Raw genomic sequence first — 11942 nt, forward strand, 5'->3', positions numbered from 1 at the left:
CCTCTTGTTTACAGATTACTGTTTCCCTGTTTCTAGGAGAAAAAAAAAGTGCATTCGCTACATACAAGGTGAAGGCAGCTGCGCCAGTCCACCCTCTTCAGATGGAAGCTTATTAGATTCTCCTCCTTCCTCTCCTTCTTTGATAGCCTCCCCCTCTAAAGACTCGAAACCACAGACTGAACAAATGCAACCTCTCTCACTGACTATGAAACCCGATCCCCTGGCACACCTTTCAATGCCGCCATCTTTAGTTCTGTTGGAAAATTCGGCTAGCAAGTCGGGCACCCAGAACGGGGCATTGGAACACCACGTTGTCGCTTCACAACAGTCTGGATCTTCGTCCCTGGCGAGACCTTCGACGTCTTTGTTGCATTCCCATAATCTGCTCTCTGGGTCCCAACCCCAGCCTCTTTCGCTCGTAACTAAGTCTATAGAATAGCCCTTTTAGCTTTAGTCTTTGGTGTCTCCCTCTTTTATTTTATTTTTTTATTTGAATTTTTTTTTTGTACTTCCCCCCCCCTTTTGTTTCCACTTTTGTGCCATACGGCAAAGAATTAGTTCAATGTTTTATCAAGTTCATTGGTCAATATTTGACCCATCATTATTTCAGAACAAATAAATAATTGTAGAGTTTAAGCTTTGTGATTCTGCCAAAATTTTTATCAACAAACTGTTTGAAGTCTTTTTAGTGTTGGAAAAAAAAAAAACTGATGACAAAAGGTAAAAATAAAAAAAAATACATAATTGTTGAGTAGTTTCCCATAGGTAGATACATTTGAAAGACGGAGATGAAAATGTAAAGTTAAAAAAAATAAAATAAAAAGGAAAAAAAAACACTATAAAGTAGCCCTTTCCGAAGGAGTTGGTTCTTCTTTATTATTTGTATTAAATACGAGCTTGCGAACCAATCATTTTACATCTGTTCAAATCTTGAGAGCATAATGAATGCAGTGCCATTTCTTCTATAGTGCGGAACAACTTTTAATGTGATGTTACTTGTTATTGTTTAAATGTACAGAAATATTTGGGGGAGGGGGGTACTGTGTTAATATGCATTGTTCCATGGCGTTGTTTTTTTTTTTGTCGTTTTTTTGGGGGGTGGGGGGAGGGCCGAGGGTTTGGGTAAGGGGTGGGTCCGATACAAACAAGTCACAACGCTGTAGGATCAGTAGTATTTATTGCTTTAGAGATTGCTTGTTGTATCTTGTATGTTGTCCCTTTTAAAATATTTCCTTTTCTTAATACATTGTATAAAGTTTTTTTTGTTTTTTTTTGTTTTTTTTCTTAGCGTAAGCGACTTATATATATATATATATAAAAAAAAAGTCATTTGTACAAGGATTTTTAAAGTTCGATTTTTTCCTTTTTTTTCATTGTTTTTTTTCTTTCTTTCTTTTCTTTTTCTTAACAAAAACCTGGTTGCCACCAAATGAACCGTGTAGATGCTTTCTAGGAACAGATACGTGCACAACATTACTTAAAGAAATAAAACTATAAGCCATTATTACAAAAGAAACTTGAATGCATTAAGGGGAAAGTGTCTGCAAGAATGGAGAGAGAAAAAAAAAGTCTAAAACCCTCCTTTTTTTAATACGCAGTCTAATCTCTGCCAGACTGTAGAATGGTGTACAGATTTCCGTGCCAAACTTGTGATAACTTTCTTCTCCCCATTTTAATGCTGTATTTTTTTTAACCATACTTTTGCTGTGACGTTACATAGATTGCTATGTATGTAGTATAATTGTTGCTATAACAGATGTGTTTGGTAGCAGATTGTCAAAATAAATAAATCAAACTGAACAAACGAGAGGTATAAACCCACAAAGGGCCAAATTATGTATATTAGGAAGATTCATTAAAAAAAAAAAAAAAAACGAAATGACAACAGAAAAAAAAAAATCCACAAACTGCCACTTTTAAGTACACTACTACATATAAGTAGATAGCAAAAAATAGGCATGTTGATGTTGCAAGAGGCTGTAAAAAGCTACAAGAAAATCATCCATTCGGTGCCATTGTAGTTGACATGACGCGACTGTAACCTGTCTCGATTTTTCTCTGGTTTACTAAGATGCTAATGATGACATTTTTGTGAATAGTTTGAATGTTTCCTAACGGCTGTGATGTTCCTGTTCTATTTTATGCTCTTATTCCTTTTTTTTCCTTTTCTTTTTCCTTTTTTTTTCTCCCCGTTTGTTTGTTTGTTTTAATTTTTAATGGTTCAAAAACCATTTTTTGTAATGAATAAATGTTTATGCTGTACAGTATCTGTAGCATGCAGTTCTGGATTAATAAAAACGAGTTAGTATGTGCAGATAACTCATTGTCATTTTTGCCCTGCGCTCGCCACACGCACAACTGGTTTAAGAATTTAGCTTCAGTTTTATATAAAAAATCATGATTTAATATCAGTATGAAATAGTTTACACTGCGTCCGATTCAAGGTGCTTCTTTTGACAATATTTTTATTTTCTTATATGGGCTAATGCTGTAGTTTCTCAACAAAATTTTCCTCATAACACTATACAAGTTCAAAACAATTACTCATCTATATAATATATTATCGCAGACTTTACTGCATTTTACTACAAACCACTTATTTTAAATGTGTGTGTATTGCAAATCTTTGGGACAGCTTGTCTATCTTGTTTGATTTTACATTGGCATTGTCTCGAGAGGCTCAATACTTTATTTATCATGGCAGGACATGTGACTGCTGAGGTGTTACTAATATTCCCAACAGACTTAAATACGTTAAAGCTAATTGCAATCTTGCAGGATACGGACAAACTTCACTCTCAAAAATGTTGTGAATTCTTAAAACTGCTCACAGATTACAGAAGCCATTCTGAAGAAAACCGGAAATGCATAGGGTGGGAAACCATAGAAACAAATTAAAGAAATGCATCAAAAACACAAAATTATGCAGCAATTGTGTACACAAGCCACTCACGAGGACCAGAAATTCATAGGGTAGGATACCATGAAACATATCAAGAACACAATGGGCAGGTGGACACTATTCTTCAGTAACTTCATAGTGGGAATATTTACAGTGAGGATGTAATGATCTGAAAGTCATATATGTTGTACCTGCTTCTAGCCCAGGATATCGTCATTTTAATTCATTATGTAATATAAATGTAACGTGTTTCTAAAGTGCACCACATATTTCACATTTCAACTCGGCTCAGCTTCCGATTTTCCATGTGATTGAACTGCTTGAATGGGAACCCAAGAAAGCTCAATACCTGGATTTTTCTTAGTCAGAAGAGTAATTAGTGGCAGTTGTTTTACAGAAGATTGGTTAAAGCAGTGTTTCTCAACCTTTTCCATGCCAAGGCCCTCTTAGTTATTTGGCCCATGAGTGACAACCGTATTCGTAATTATTATGTATTTCATAGCAGGCACCCTTAATATTGCTGCCTTGTCTATTATTTTACACTAAATCAAATTACAGTGATACGTTAGTCTGTAAATCAACATAATAACTATTTTTTATAGCTACCGTTTCCTTCTGATCAGTTCTGTGATGCAGTCTTTGTGTCCATTGGAGACTGGCTGACTCTTAGCTTGGCCGTTGTACGGATCTTATGTCAAAGTCTAGTCTTTGTGACGGTCACGGTCGCTGAGTTCATTTTTGGAAGCCATTTTTTTAGGCTGCTGTCAGCTGATATTTCCATCAAATGGGTTTCCGAGGCTGTTGAGAGGGCAACATCTGGAGCAGCTGCATCTACTGAGACTGGGTCCAAAATCCAACGGTTGCCTTTCCGGCGATCTTCTGAGAAATAATCAGTTGAGTCAAATGCTGTCCAGCAACTTTGGAGATGTCTGTGTGGGGGTGTTCATCCGAAAGCTCAGGAGTGGAAACATTTAAAATCCCTCTTTTACTTTTTTGGTTTTAAAGAGTAAGCTGTTGTTTGTATCCCTCAATTTTGTCAACAACCAAGAACACAGTGCTGTTTCTTCCTTGAATGGACTGATTCAGTTGGTTTATATTGTCAGCTATATCAGACAAGGAAGCAAGTTTTGCTTAAATCACAGAGTCGCTATAATGCACTGCCAATGGATTTTGTATGTCTCTTCAAAAAATGGATGAACCACCATCTACATTTCCAACAAGCGGTATTAGCACCTTTTCCCTGGAAAGCCACCTGACTTCACATTTAAATAATTATCTAGCTGTATATTTTTTTATCTAGTTCAAGTTTCACTGTGATCTTCATTATGTCTTTCAGTTTGCCAGGTTCTCTTTATGCAAAAAAACAATGCATCCATTTAGCTTCTGGCGCTTTCTCTAATTTGTTTCTCTGCACTTGTCATGGATGCCGCCCCACCATTATATACTCCATAGCATTTTGTCCAGTCCAAACCAAAACACTTGTCTGCCTGTGTTTTTCATCACAGAAATGTTTGTCTTCAGGCAGGTCACCATTCAATCAGTACCGGCTGTATTGCAAAAAATAGGCTGCAAGAAATATATTTGTCTCATATAAACAAAACACATTTATTTTCAACTTCCTCTCTATTTTGTTGGCATAGTTTTGAATAATCAGATTATACCAGAATAGACACATTGCTGTTGTGTTTTTATTTATTTTAAATGATTTGATGTTCTTGGCTGCATGTGTTTTACTTTAGGTCTGTTGCTTTATAAACCACTTTAATTTCAGTTTTGTGATCGTTATTTACAGCTTTTCCGCTTGTATAGTAGCGTATATACATTTATTTCTGTTCAAATGCCATTTATTTACATTATTTTGTTAGTGTTATGTGACGTGATTAGACAAAACTACGATTTAAAATTGTTTGATCGTTCATTACAATATTTCTGTTTTTAATGCGGCAGTCAAAGTGAGGCTCCTGGCGGCTGTAGTTTTTCCAATTAGTCCGGTGGTTCTAGTGTTCAAAATTCTGGAACATAGTACTATTTTCTGTGATTAGTTTTGTGTTTATTACAATTATATTCAGCAGCAACAACAAAATAAATTAAATAAAATGCAAAATGTATGTAAACGCGCAACGATTGTCGTTTTCATTTTCCCAGTCTGTCCGCGGCCCATTACCTTGCGTTTCACGGACCACCAGCAGGCCGTGGCCCACCGCTTGAGAAACGCTGAGTTACAGTATGATGTGAACATGTTGATGCCATACCATTACAGCTGGAACCAGTGTCTTCATGAAAGGCAGAACAGCTTCCAACCTTTTTGAGTAAGCTGGGCTATTTGAAATGCCAGGCTTTCTTTTTTCTTTTTTTCTTTTTTTTTTTTTCTTTCCAATTTCCAATTCTCTTTGAATTTTGATCTTTGCTTTTTACCAGTTTGACTCCCACTTGCTTCACCCTTTCTACATATTCTGTTTTTTTTTCTCATAATAAGGCCAGTAAGACTACATCCCACACCTCTGTATTGGTCATATTCACCATATGAGGACTGATGATGAATTGTAAGTGTAATATTATGTAGATATTTTTTGTTTTTGTTGTTTATTTCAGATTTTGTTATTTTACAAAACCTACTTGTTCTGAAATGATTTGCACAAAAAAGTTGAGTCTAAAATCTGCATAGATTTTTATTTTAACTACAAATTCTGCACTTAGAAAACTTTTTTTTTTTTTAATCAAGAAAACAAACTCTTTTAATATGGAGAGTTTCTAATAAATACCTTCTAGGGGGGTTATTTGCTTCCCTTTTTATAGTGTATAAAAATATAGTTGCTTGCTTAAACTAGCACAAAACTAGCACACTTCCAAGTTATCATCCTACCCTCACCGCTTACTGTTTTAAGACTTCCCAATTATTTTCATCATTGAATGGAGAGACATAATGATACAAATATTAGACTTTGACCTGTACTTTCGAGTCAAGCCCTGAACTAAATCTAACCTTCGCCTCACCCACTGATACATCATTCCAAAGTTTCTGTATCCAAGGGGCTTCTTGTGTGAGCTCAGTGGGCAGCTGTCATAAATCGGCTCTGGAGTTTGTCTGTTTATTTACTCCTGTGCTGCAATAAACAACTTGTTGTCAGTTTTGCTATTTGGAAATATTTAAATATATATAATGTATGCAGTTCAAAAAGGTTTTGTTGCTGGCATTTCAAGTGAGAATCTGAAGAGGACCCTCCAGCAATTTGGTTGCGATCCGAGTACAATGAAGTCTTGGGCTGGGAAGGTAAAGCCAAGCTTATAGAGAGCCTTTATTAACTTCATGGGATTAAATATTTTCCCCTCAGTGTCATTTCACTGCTACTGTTTTCCCAAAATTTCCTCCAATGGGTTCCTGCCAACAAACTTGAGCAGGAGGGTGTGAAATATGTACTGTATCTGTGGCCAATTGCTGAAATGCCCAAACAAAACAGCCAGTATTAAGGTTTTACCTTGATTGACTGGGTTTTTTAGATTTTGTAATTATCTAGTTAAATGTCAGCAGGTGCCAAACACTGCTGATAAAATACAATTGTAAAAGTCATCAATATAAAAAAATATTAAAAAATATGTAAATATTTTTTATGTGGAATTCTGTGCATCAATATTAATGGCATTGCTGGTTAATTCAGAACAGACCCAGACTGGCAGGACAGCACTTTCACTTGAGTTAGCTGCAAGCTGTATTACTCCTGACTTTTAAGTACCAAAGCATCATCATTTTGCCCACTTCCTACCATCAGTATGTATTGTAACTGGACTGGTTAAAACTGTACGTTTTTTTACGCGAAACTACATCTGATATTTTTTTTTCTTCCTCCTTCTGTTTTGTACCTCTATTATTCTGTCTCTTTGCATTGGAAGGGAACCAAATGAAGTTTAAAAATGCTAACAACTGCAGGGTTAAGTATCCTCCTCCAGTCCCAAACTATTACCTCCATCTGTTTTTACTTTGTTGGAATTGGAAAGTACTCTCTACCTTAAGGTCAGTGCAAACATTTTAGCTTTAATTTCCACAGGTTTTTACTAATCTCATTTTTCACTTAGTCAATGGAATTTCCAAATGCTAACAATCTTTTTTCTTTCCTTCCTCCCTTTACCGAATAAGCAATAATGCTAGACGGAACCATTTTCTTGTCAGTGTAATTTGAGTTTAACGTTTCCTTCCTTCATGTATGGATGTTAACATATCCTCATCTTTAATACTCTGTGTTTAGACTTGCAGTGGAAAAGAAAGTATAGCATCTTTTACAGAGCAACTTTAAACTATTGGGGGCCTAAAAACTGAAATGCCTCCTGCAGTACAATGCAGTTGCGTGGTTTGCCGTATTAATAATACACTAATGTGAAAAGTGACATCCTTTACACGAATAAAAGCAAGATGTATTCAGCAAATTATTAATTAATTGAAAATCTATAGGTGGACAGAAGTAGGAAAATGTCAGGAAATCTAAATATGATTTGGGAGATGATTAGTACTAAATAAAGAGCAAGGGCAATGCACCTCAAATCATGTGCAACAAAATATATACTGAGAGGGATCATTCTGATTGAACAAAAAATGGCAGTACCTTGACAGTACAAAATGTCCTCCATTGCATTTTGCTTTGAGATGACTGGCCCACTTCACATATGAATCAACAGCCCGTTCTGATTGTTTCTTTCATATTGTACTTCAGTAGGGTTGTCTGGGTAGCTCCCCTCATTTTGACAACCGTGTCGTATACGTTCTGAAATCTTCCACGTGGAACCCGTTTCCCATGAGCACGTTGCTTTACGCATTCTTCCATAAAGGCCTAGTCTATATAACCAAGCCAAGCAGGTGGTATTTTAAAGACTGTGAGTGCGCATTTTCTGGTCTAAATTTGGAATTTAACAGATGGACTTTAAGACTCAAGCTCTCCGACATGAATAGTATCCCTTGTTCTTTTTGGTCTTAGACACTGGTTTCAAGACCACCTCCAGCAACCAATCAGCACTCTGTAATTTAATTATAACAACATTCTGCTGCTGCTTGGGCAAGTGGGGGGCACTGACTCAACTTCTGGAGCCAGACAGGCCTGCCAACAATAATTTTCCTGTTCCCAGGGGGCCTACGAGGTTTGTTGCAGTCTCCAAGTTGCTCCTATACTGGCAGTCTAGTTTGGGCGCCCTGACAGAGTGCCTGAAAAGGGTTATAGAAACACAGATAAACGTACCTCTTGTTGCAGGTCTCCCTGACGAGGCGCGGCCTTGTGAAAAGTGATCTCGTTTGTGATACAAGTCCAGTTGTGCCAGATTTTTTTCCATTAGCAGCTAACTGGGCATGAAAGAAAGGCATGCAGGCGTTTTCCCTTTAGTGCTGTTCCCTTTCCTTTACATTAAAGACCCAGCAGGCAAGCTATGAAAGTCTAGTCATAGTTGGTTTATTTTGTTTTGTTTCCCGCCGTCATTTTATCATTTGTTGTGTGGCAAACAATGTAGTCTTCACCCCTACACAATTTGTAGCCAAGCAGGGCAAGGGACTTTTGGTGGGCACCATTATTCTTAGGGATAGCTTGAAGCAAGTAGTAGAATTAGGGAAAATATGGGGTTTCCACACTCTTCAGCTCATTTAGTGACATGATGGTCATTTCTGACCGTTTTTAAAGTCTCAGTTTAAACTCCCACATCCAATCCATTTCCTTCAAGATGTCAGCTCGTATTTATGCAGGGCTGTGTCCCCTCAAGGCTGCTGTCTCTCTGTCGGGACTTGCAACTGCTGGACTTCCTTGGTTTGAAAGAAAAGTACCTGGACTATACATTTGCTGTTTAATCTGGAGCTACTAGAGATGTCAGTCAGACAGCAACCTGGAGGACACAAAACCTTCACTACTGCAAAGTTTTGTCTCTATTGGACTTATAGCCTTTGTTTTGTGGCCTTTATTTTGTATGTGCATTTGTTGGCAAATGAAATAGTACTGCAAACTTAACAAGTGTCTGGAAATGCCTGGGCTGACTTGTTAAAGCTGCCCAACCCCACTCAGCCATACGAGATAACCTTTGACCAGTTAATGTAGCTTATTCTGCTCTTCTGAGATATTAATTGCAGTCTCTTTGATTTAACTTCAAATGTATACACCTTTTAATTCATTATTACCCGTCTGGTATCCACCGTTATGACTAAGAAAAATTATTCGCCTTTTTTGAAAAAGAGGAATTTAAGCGCTTTGCTTTGAGAGATCAGAAAATAACTACTGTGTCATCTGTCTTTGAATTCAAGACTTGGTGAACATCTCTCTCGTCCTGCACTGCACAAAAGTACCACCGAGTGGATTCCTAGAAACGGAGCCAAATCTTCTTAGAGGGGCAGCGGGCCAAACCATTCTTCCCAAATATTTTCTGTCCTTGATAATTTACGACAGCAAAGGAAATGTATGTTTTTGTATTCTTTGTTGCATCCTTCTTCCATTCAAAGTATATAAATCTTGTGTACAAGCACGTAACTGGCTAATATTTTAAAGGGTGCACAAATCTTCAGATTACGGCATGTCCTACACATGCTGTTGCACAAGAACTCCTTTCCGTATCCAGCCCTTCACTTTAGGAAACTGATTATTTATTCTGGGTAATATGTCATCTGTGAAATGGAATGTTCAAAAGTCATCACCAAGACAGTTGTTAGTGGTAACCTTTTTTGCACCTGTGTAATGTTTTTCATACTCGGTAACAAAACCAAAAGTCATTTTGATGAATAGGCTTCTTAAAAGTAGTTTTTCCTTTAAACCTGTCAGTGTTTCTCTAGTTCTTAGGCAATGATGAGCAACAGAGATTACTAAACTTGGATGACAGTGGTGAACCGAAGATGTGAAAATTATAGGTTTTAAATAAATGTTTTTTGTAAACATTTTCCAAAAAAACTAATATATATATATTAGAATAATATGAAATACATCTGTGAAAGGTCATTTTTTTATGCAAGAAATTTTAAGCGGTTATATGACATCAATATTGTGCATATTTTGGAATTCAGTTTAATCAAAACAGTACACATGACAAACAAATGTTCTCCAGTTTTGACCATATTTTCTCGGATAAAAACAAACAATAAGCTGTACAGAGAAAACTGAAATTGAAAGGACACTTTCCTCAATTCATATTCTGTATCCCTCATAGTTTTTTTTATAGTTTAATTTCTAATCTCATATATTGGCTGAGGCTTGTTAGAGTTACTTTGGGATCGGCAACTTTTGCACTATAATAAGGTGTTAAATTGACACTGTAGCTAAAATCACCAAGAGGCAGTATTACAAAAATAAAAAACAATAGTCTTGCAAAGCTTTCCGAAAAACAAGCTGTCCAACTATTAACAGCTTGATCAGCGGAAAGAATTCCAACAAGACAAACAGAGTTGTTTAACCATGCTCAATTTACGTTTTAATTTATTTCAGTTTAGAGCCAACTTTGCAAATCTGGCCTGAAAGTGTGCAATTATTGTGGGGCCAGTTGGCAGATTACCCTGCTCATGTTGTTCTCTGTTTATGTTTCAGCTGAAATGATTAGCTGGAAAAGTTGGTTAACAGAAAAAGAAAATAACCAGACGAATCAATAGTAGAGATCTAAACAAATAAGCAGGTATAACAAAACGGTAATATAACAATTGTTTAACATGCAAGGCACAAGCTGCTGAGTCTCAGCGGGCTTGTCTAACATGGTGTTCAGGTAAAGTGAACCTTTAAATCCTGACTCTGTAGGAATGTGTAATCCTTTTTGCTTTTTGGACCAATGTTCTTGTAGTGTGAAAATCCAAGCACCTGGACTTTTTCTTTTTAATTTTGTTTTCAAATAAGTAAACTTTCACTTTCACATCAGGCTGGTTTGCGTTGTGTAGGTTTTCAAATACTTTTGTTATTACATTGTTGGTACCTCTCAGTGTCTGACTAATTCCTTAGCGTACAGTTCTCAAAAGAATATTCGTTTTTTTGGGGTTTTTTTTGCATTCAAGACAATTCATTGTGTCATTCCAGCCATTCCCTCTGCATTTTGTCCCTTTTCGAGGAAACAATCAGTTCTCTACTCCAAGAACTTGCACAAAGGGACAAGCAAAAGTCGTGACAGCGAACCATATGGAAGGATTCTTTCGCCACACCTGCAGGACAGTTGCTATGTGCAACTTATTGTGAAGAAGGTCACAACTGATTCTCTCTCACCTTGAAACTGTATTGATAAAAAAAAAGCACATTCCCCGTTCATATTTTTCTTTTCACTTGCTGGTATTTAAAATTATTGGATTTTGTTGAAAGTGTTTGATTAAATTGTCTTAAGTGCATTAAAGGCGAACGACACTGAACAGAAAGATAGGTCTGTACCTTTAAAAGTTTTAGTTAGGCTTGTTTTGTACTAATGGCTTACATCATACCAAAGAACAAAATCAAAAATATGTGACCGCTGTAATTCATCTGCTAAAAGACCACCAATTATAATACCACATTCATGATGGTGTGCACCGGAAGTTATAATTAATGCTCATGTTCTCTAAACTGAAGGACAGAAATACATTGAATGGGAGGATTAATGTGGTTTTTATTTAGTCTTTCTTTATTGTGACTGAAGTCAGTATATCAGCAGTGACAGCCCTTGACATCTCAGTAGATCCTTTGTGTACCTACCCTTTCCCCCAACTTTCCCTGCCGTCGTAATAGAGGAGGAGTGATGCAGCTCTTCAGGAAACCATTTTTACACTGAAGTGGAAACGCACACTTGAAATGGTCTCATACATGTATAGCCCCTTTCACGCTGGCAAACGTGACCCCAGTCAGAACCCACCTGGGCTGCGATGCACTGTCAAGCAGACGTGCTCAGTGCAACTTGAAAGAGAAGGTTAGGGTGTGTCTTCTAGGTCTTTTTTCATCTTTTGGTATCCATCCAAAAGCTGCTTTTGTCCATCTTTGATCTGTTCTTCTCACAATGTGTCCAGCCAATTGCCATTTTAACATTTTCACTCTGTCAATGATGTCACATATTTTAGTTTGTTTTCCAATCAGTTCATTTATTTTTC

The 11942-nt window shown here is 36.8% G+C and overlaps 1 protein-coding gene across 33 annotated transcripts in view; it reads left to right on the forward strand.

Moving 5' to 3' along the window:
• The window catches only part of tcf7l2 (transcription factor 7 like 2), a 106208-nt gene extending 103889 nt beyond the window's left edge, over positions 1-2319 (forward strand). For 17 of the 33 annotated variants that reach the window (XM_066693428.1, XM_066693429.1, XM_066693435.1 and 14 more), the window contains one exon: positions 37-2319. In XM_066693428.1, the coding sequence (XP_066549525.1) occupies positions 37-439 (403 nt within the window). In that variant the 3' untranslated portion in view covers positions 440-2319. The remainder of the gene's footprint in view (positions 1-36) is intronic. The other 16 variants (XM_066693449.1, XM_066693457.1, XM_066693450.1 and 13 more) reach the window with 3 other exon arrangements.
• The last annotated feature ends 9623 nt before the right edge of the window (positions 2320-11942 follow it).

The sequence above is a fragment of the Amia ocellicauda genome, chromosome 20 (genome assembly GCF_036373705.1).
Source record: "Amia ocellicauda isolate fAmiCal2 chromosome 20, fAmiCal2.hap1, whole genome shotgun sequence".
NCBI lineage: Eukaryota > Metazoa > Chordata > Actinopteri > Amiiformes > Amiidae > Amia > Amia ocellicauda.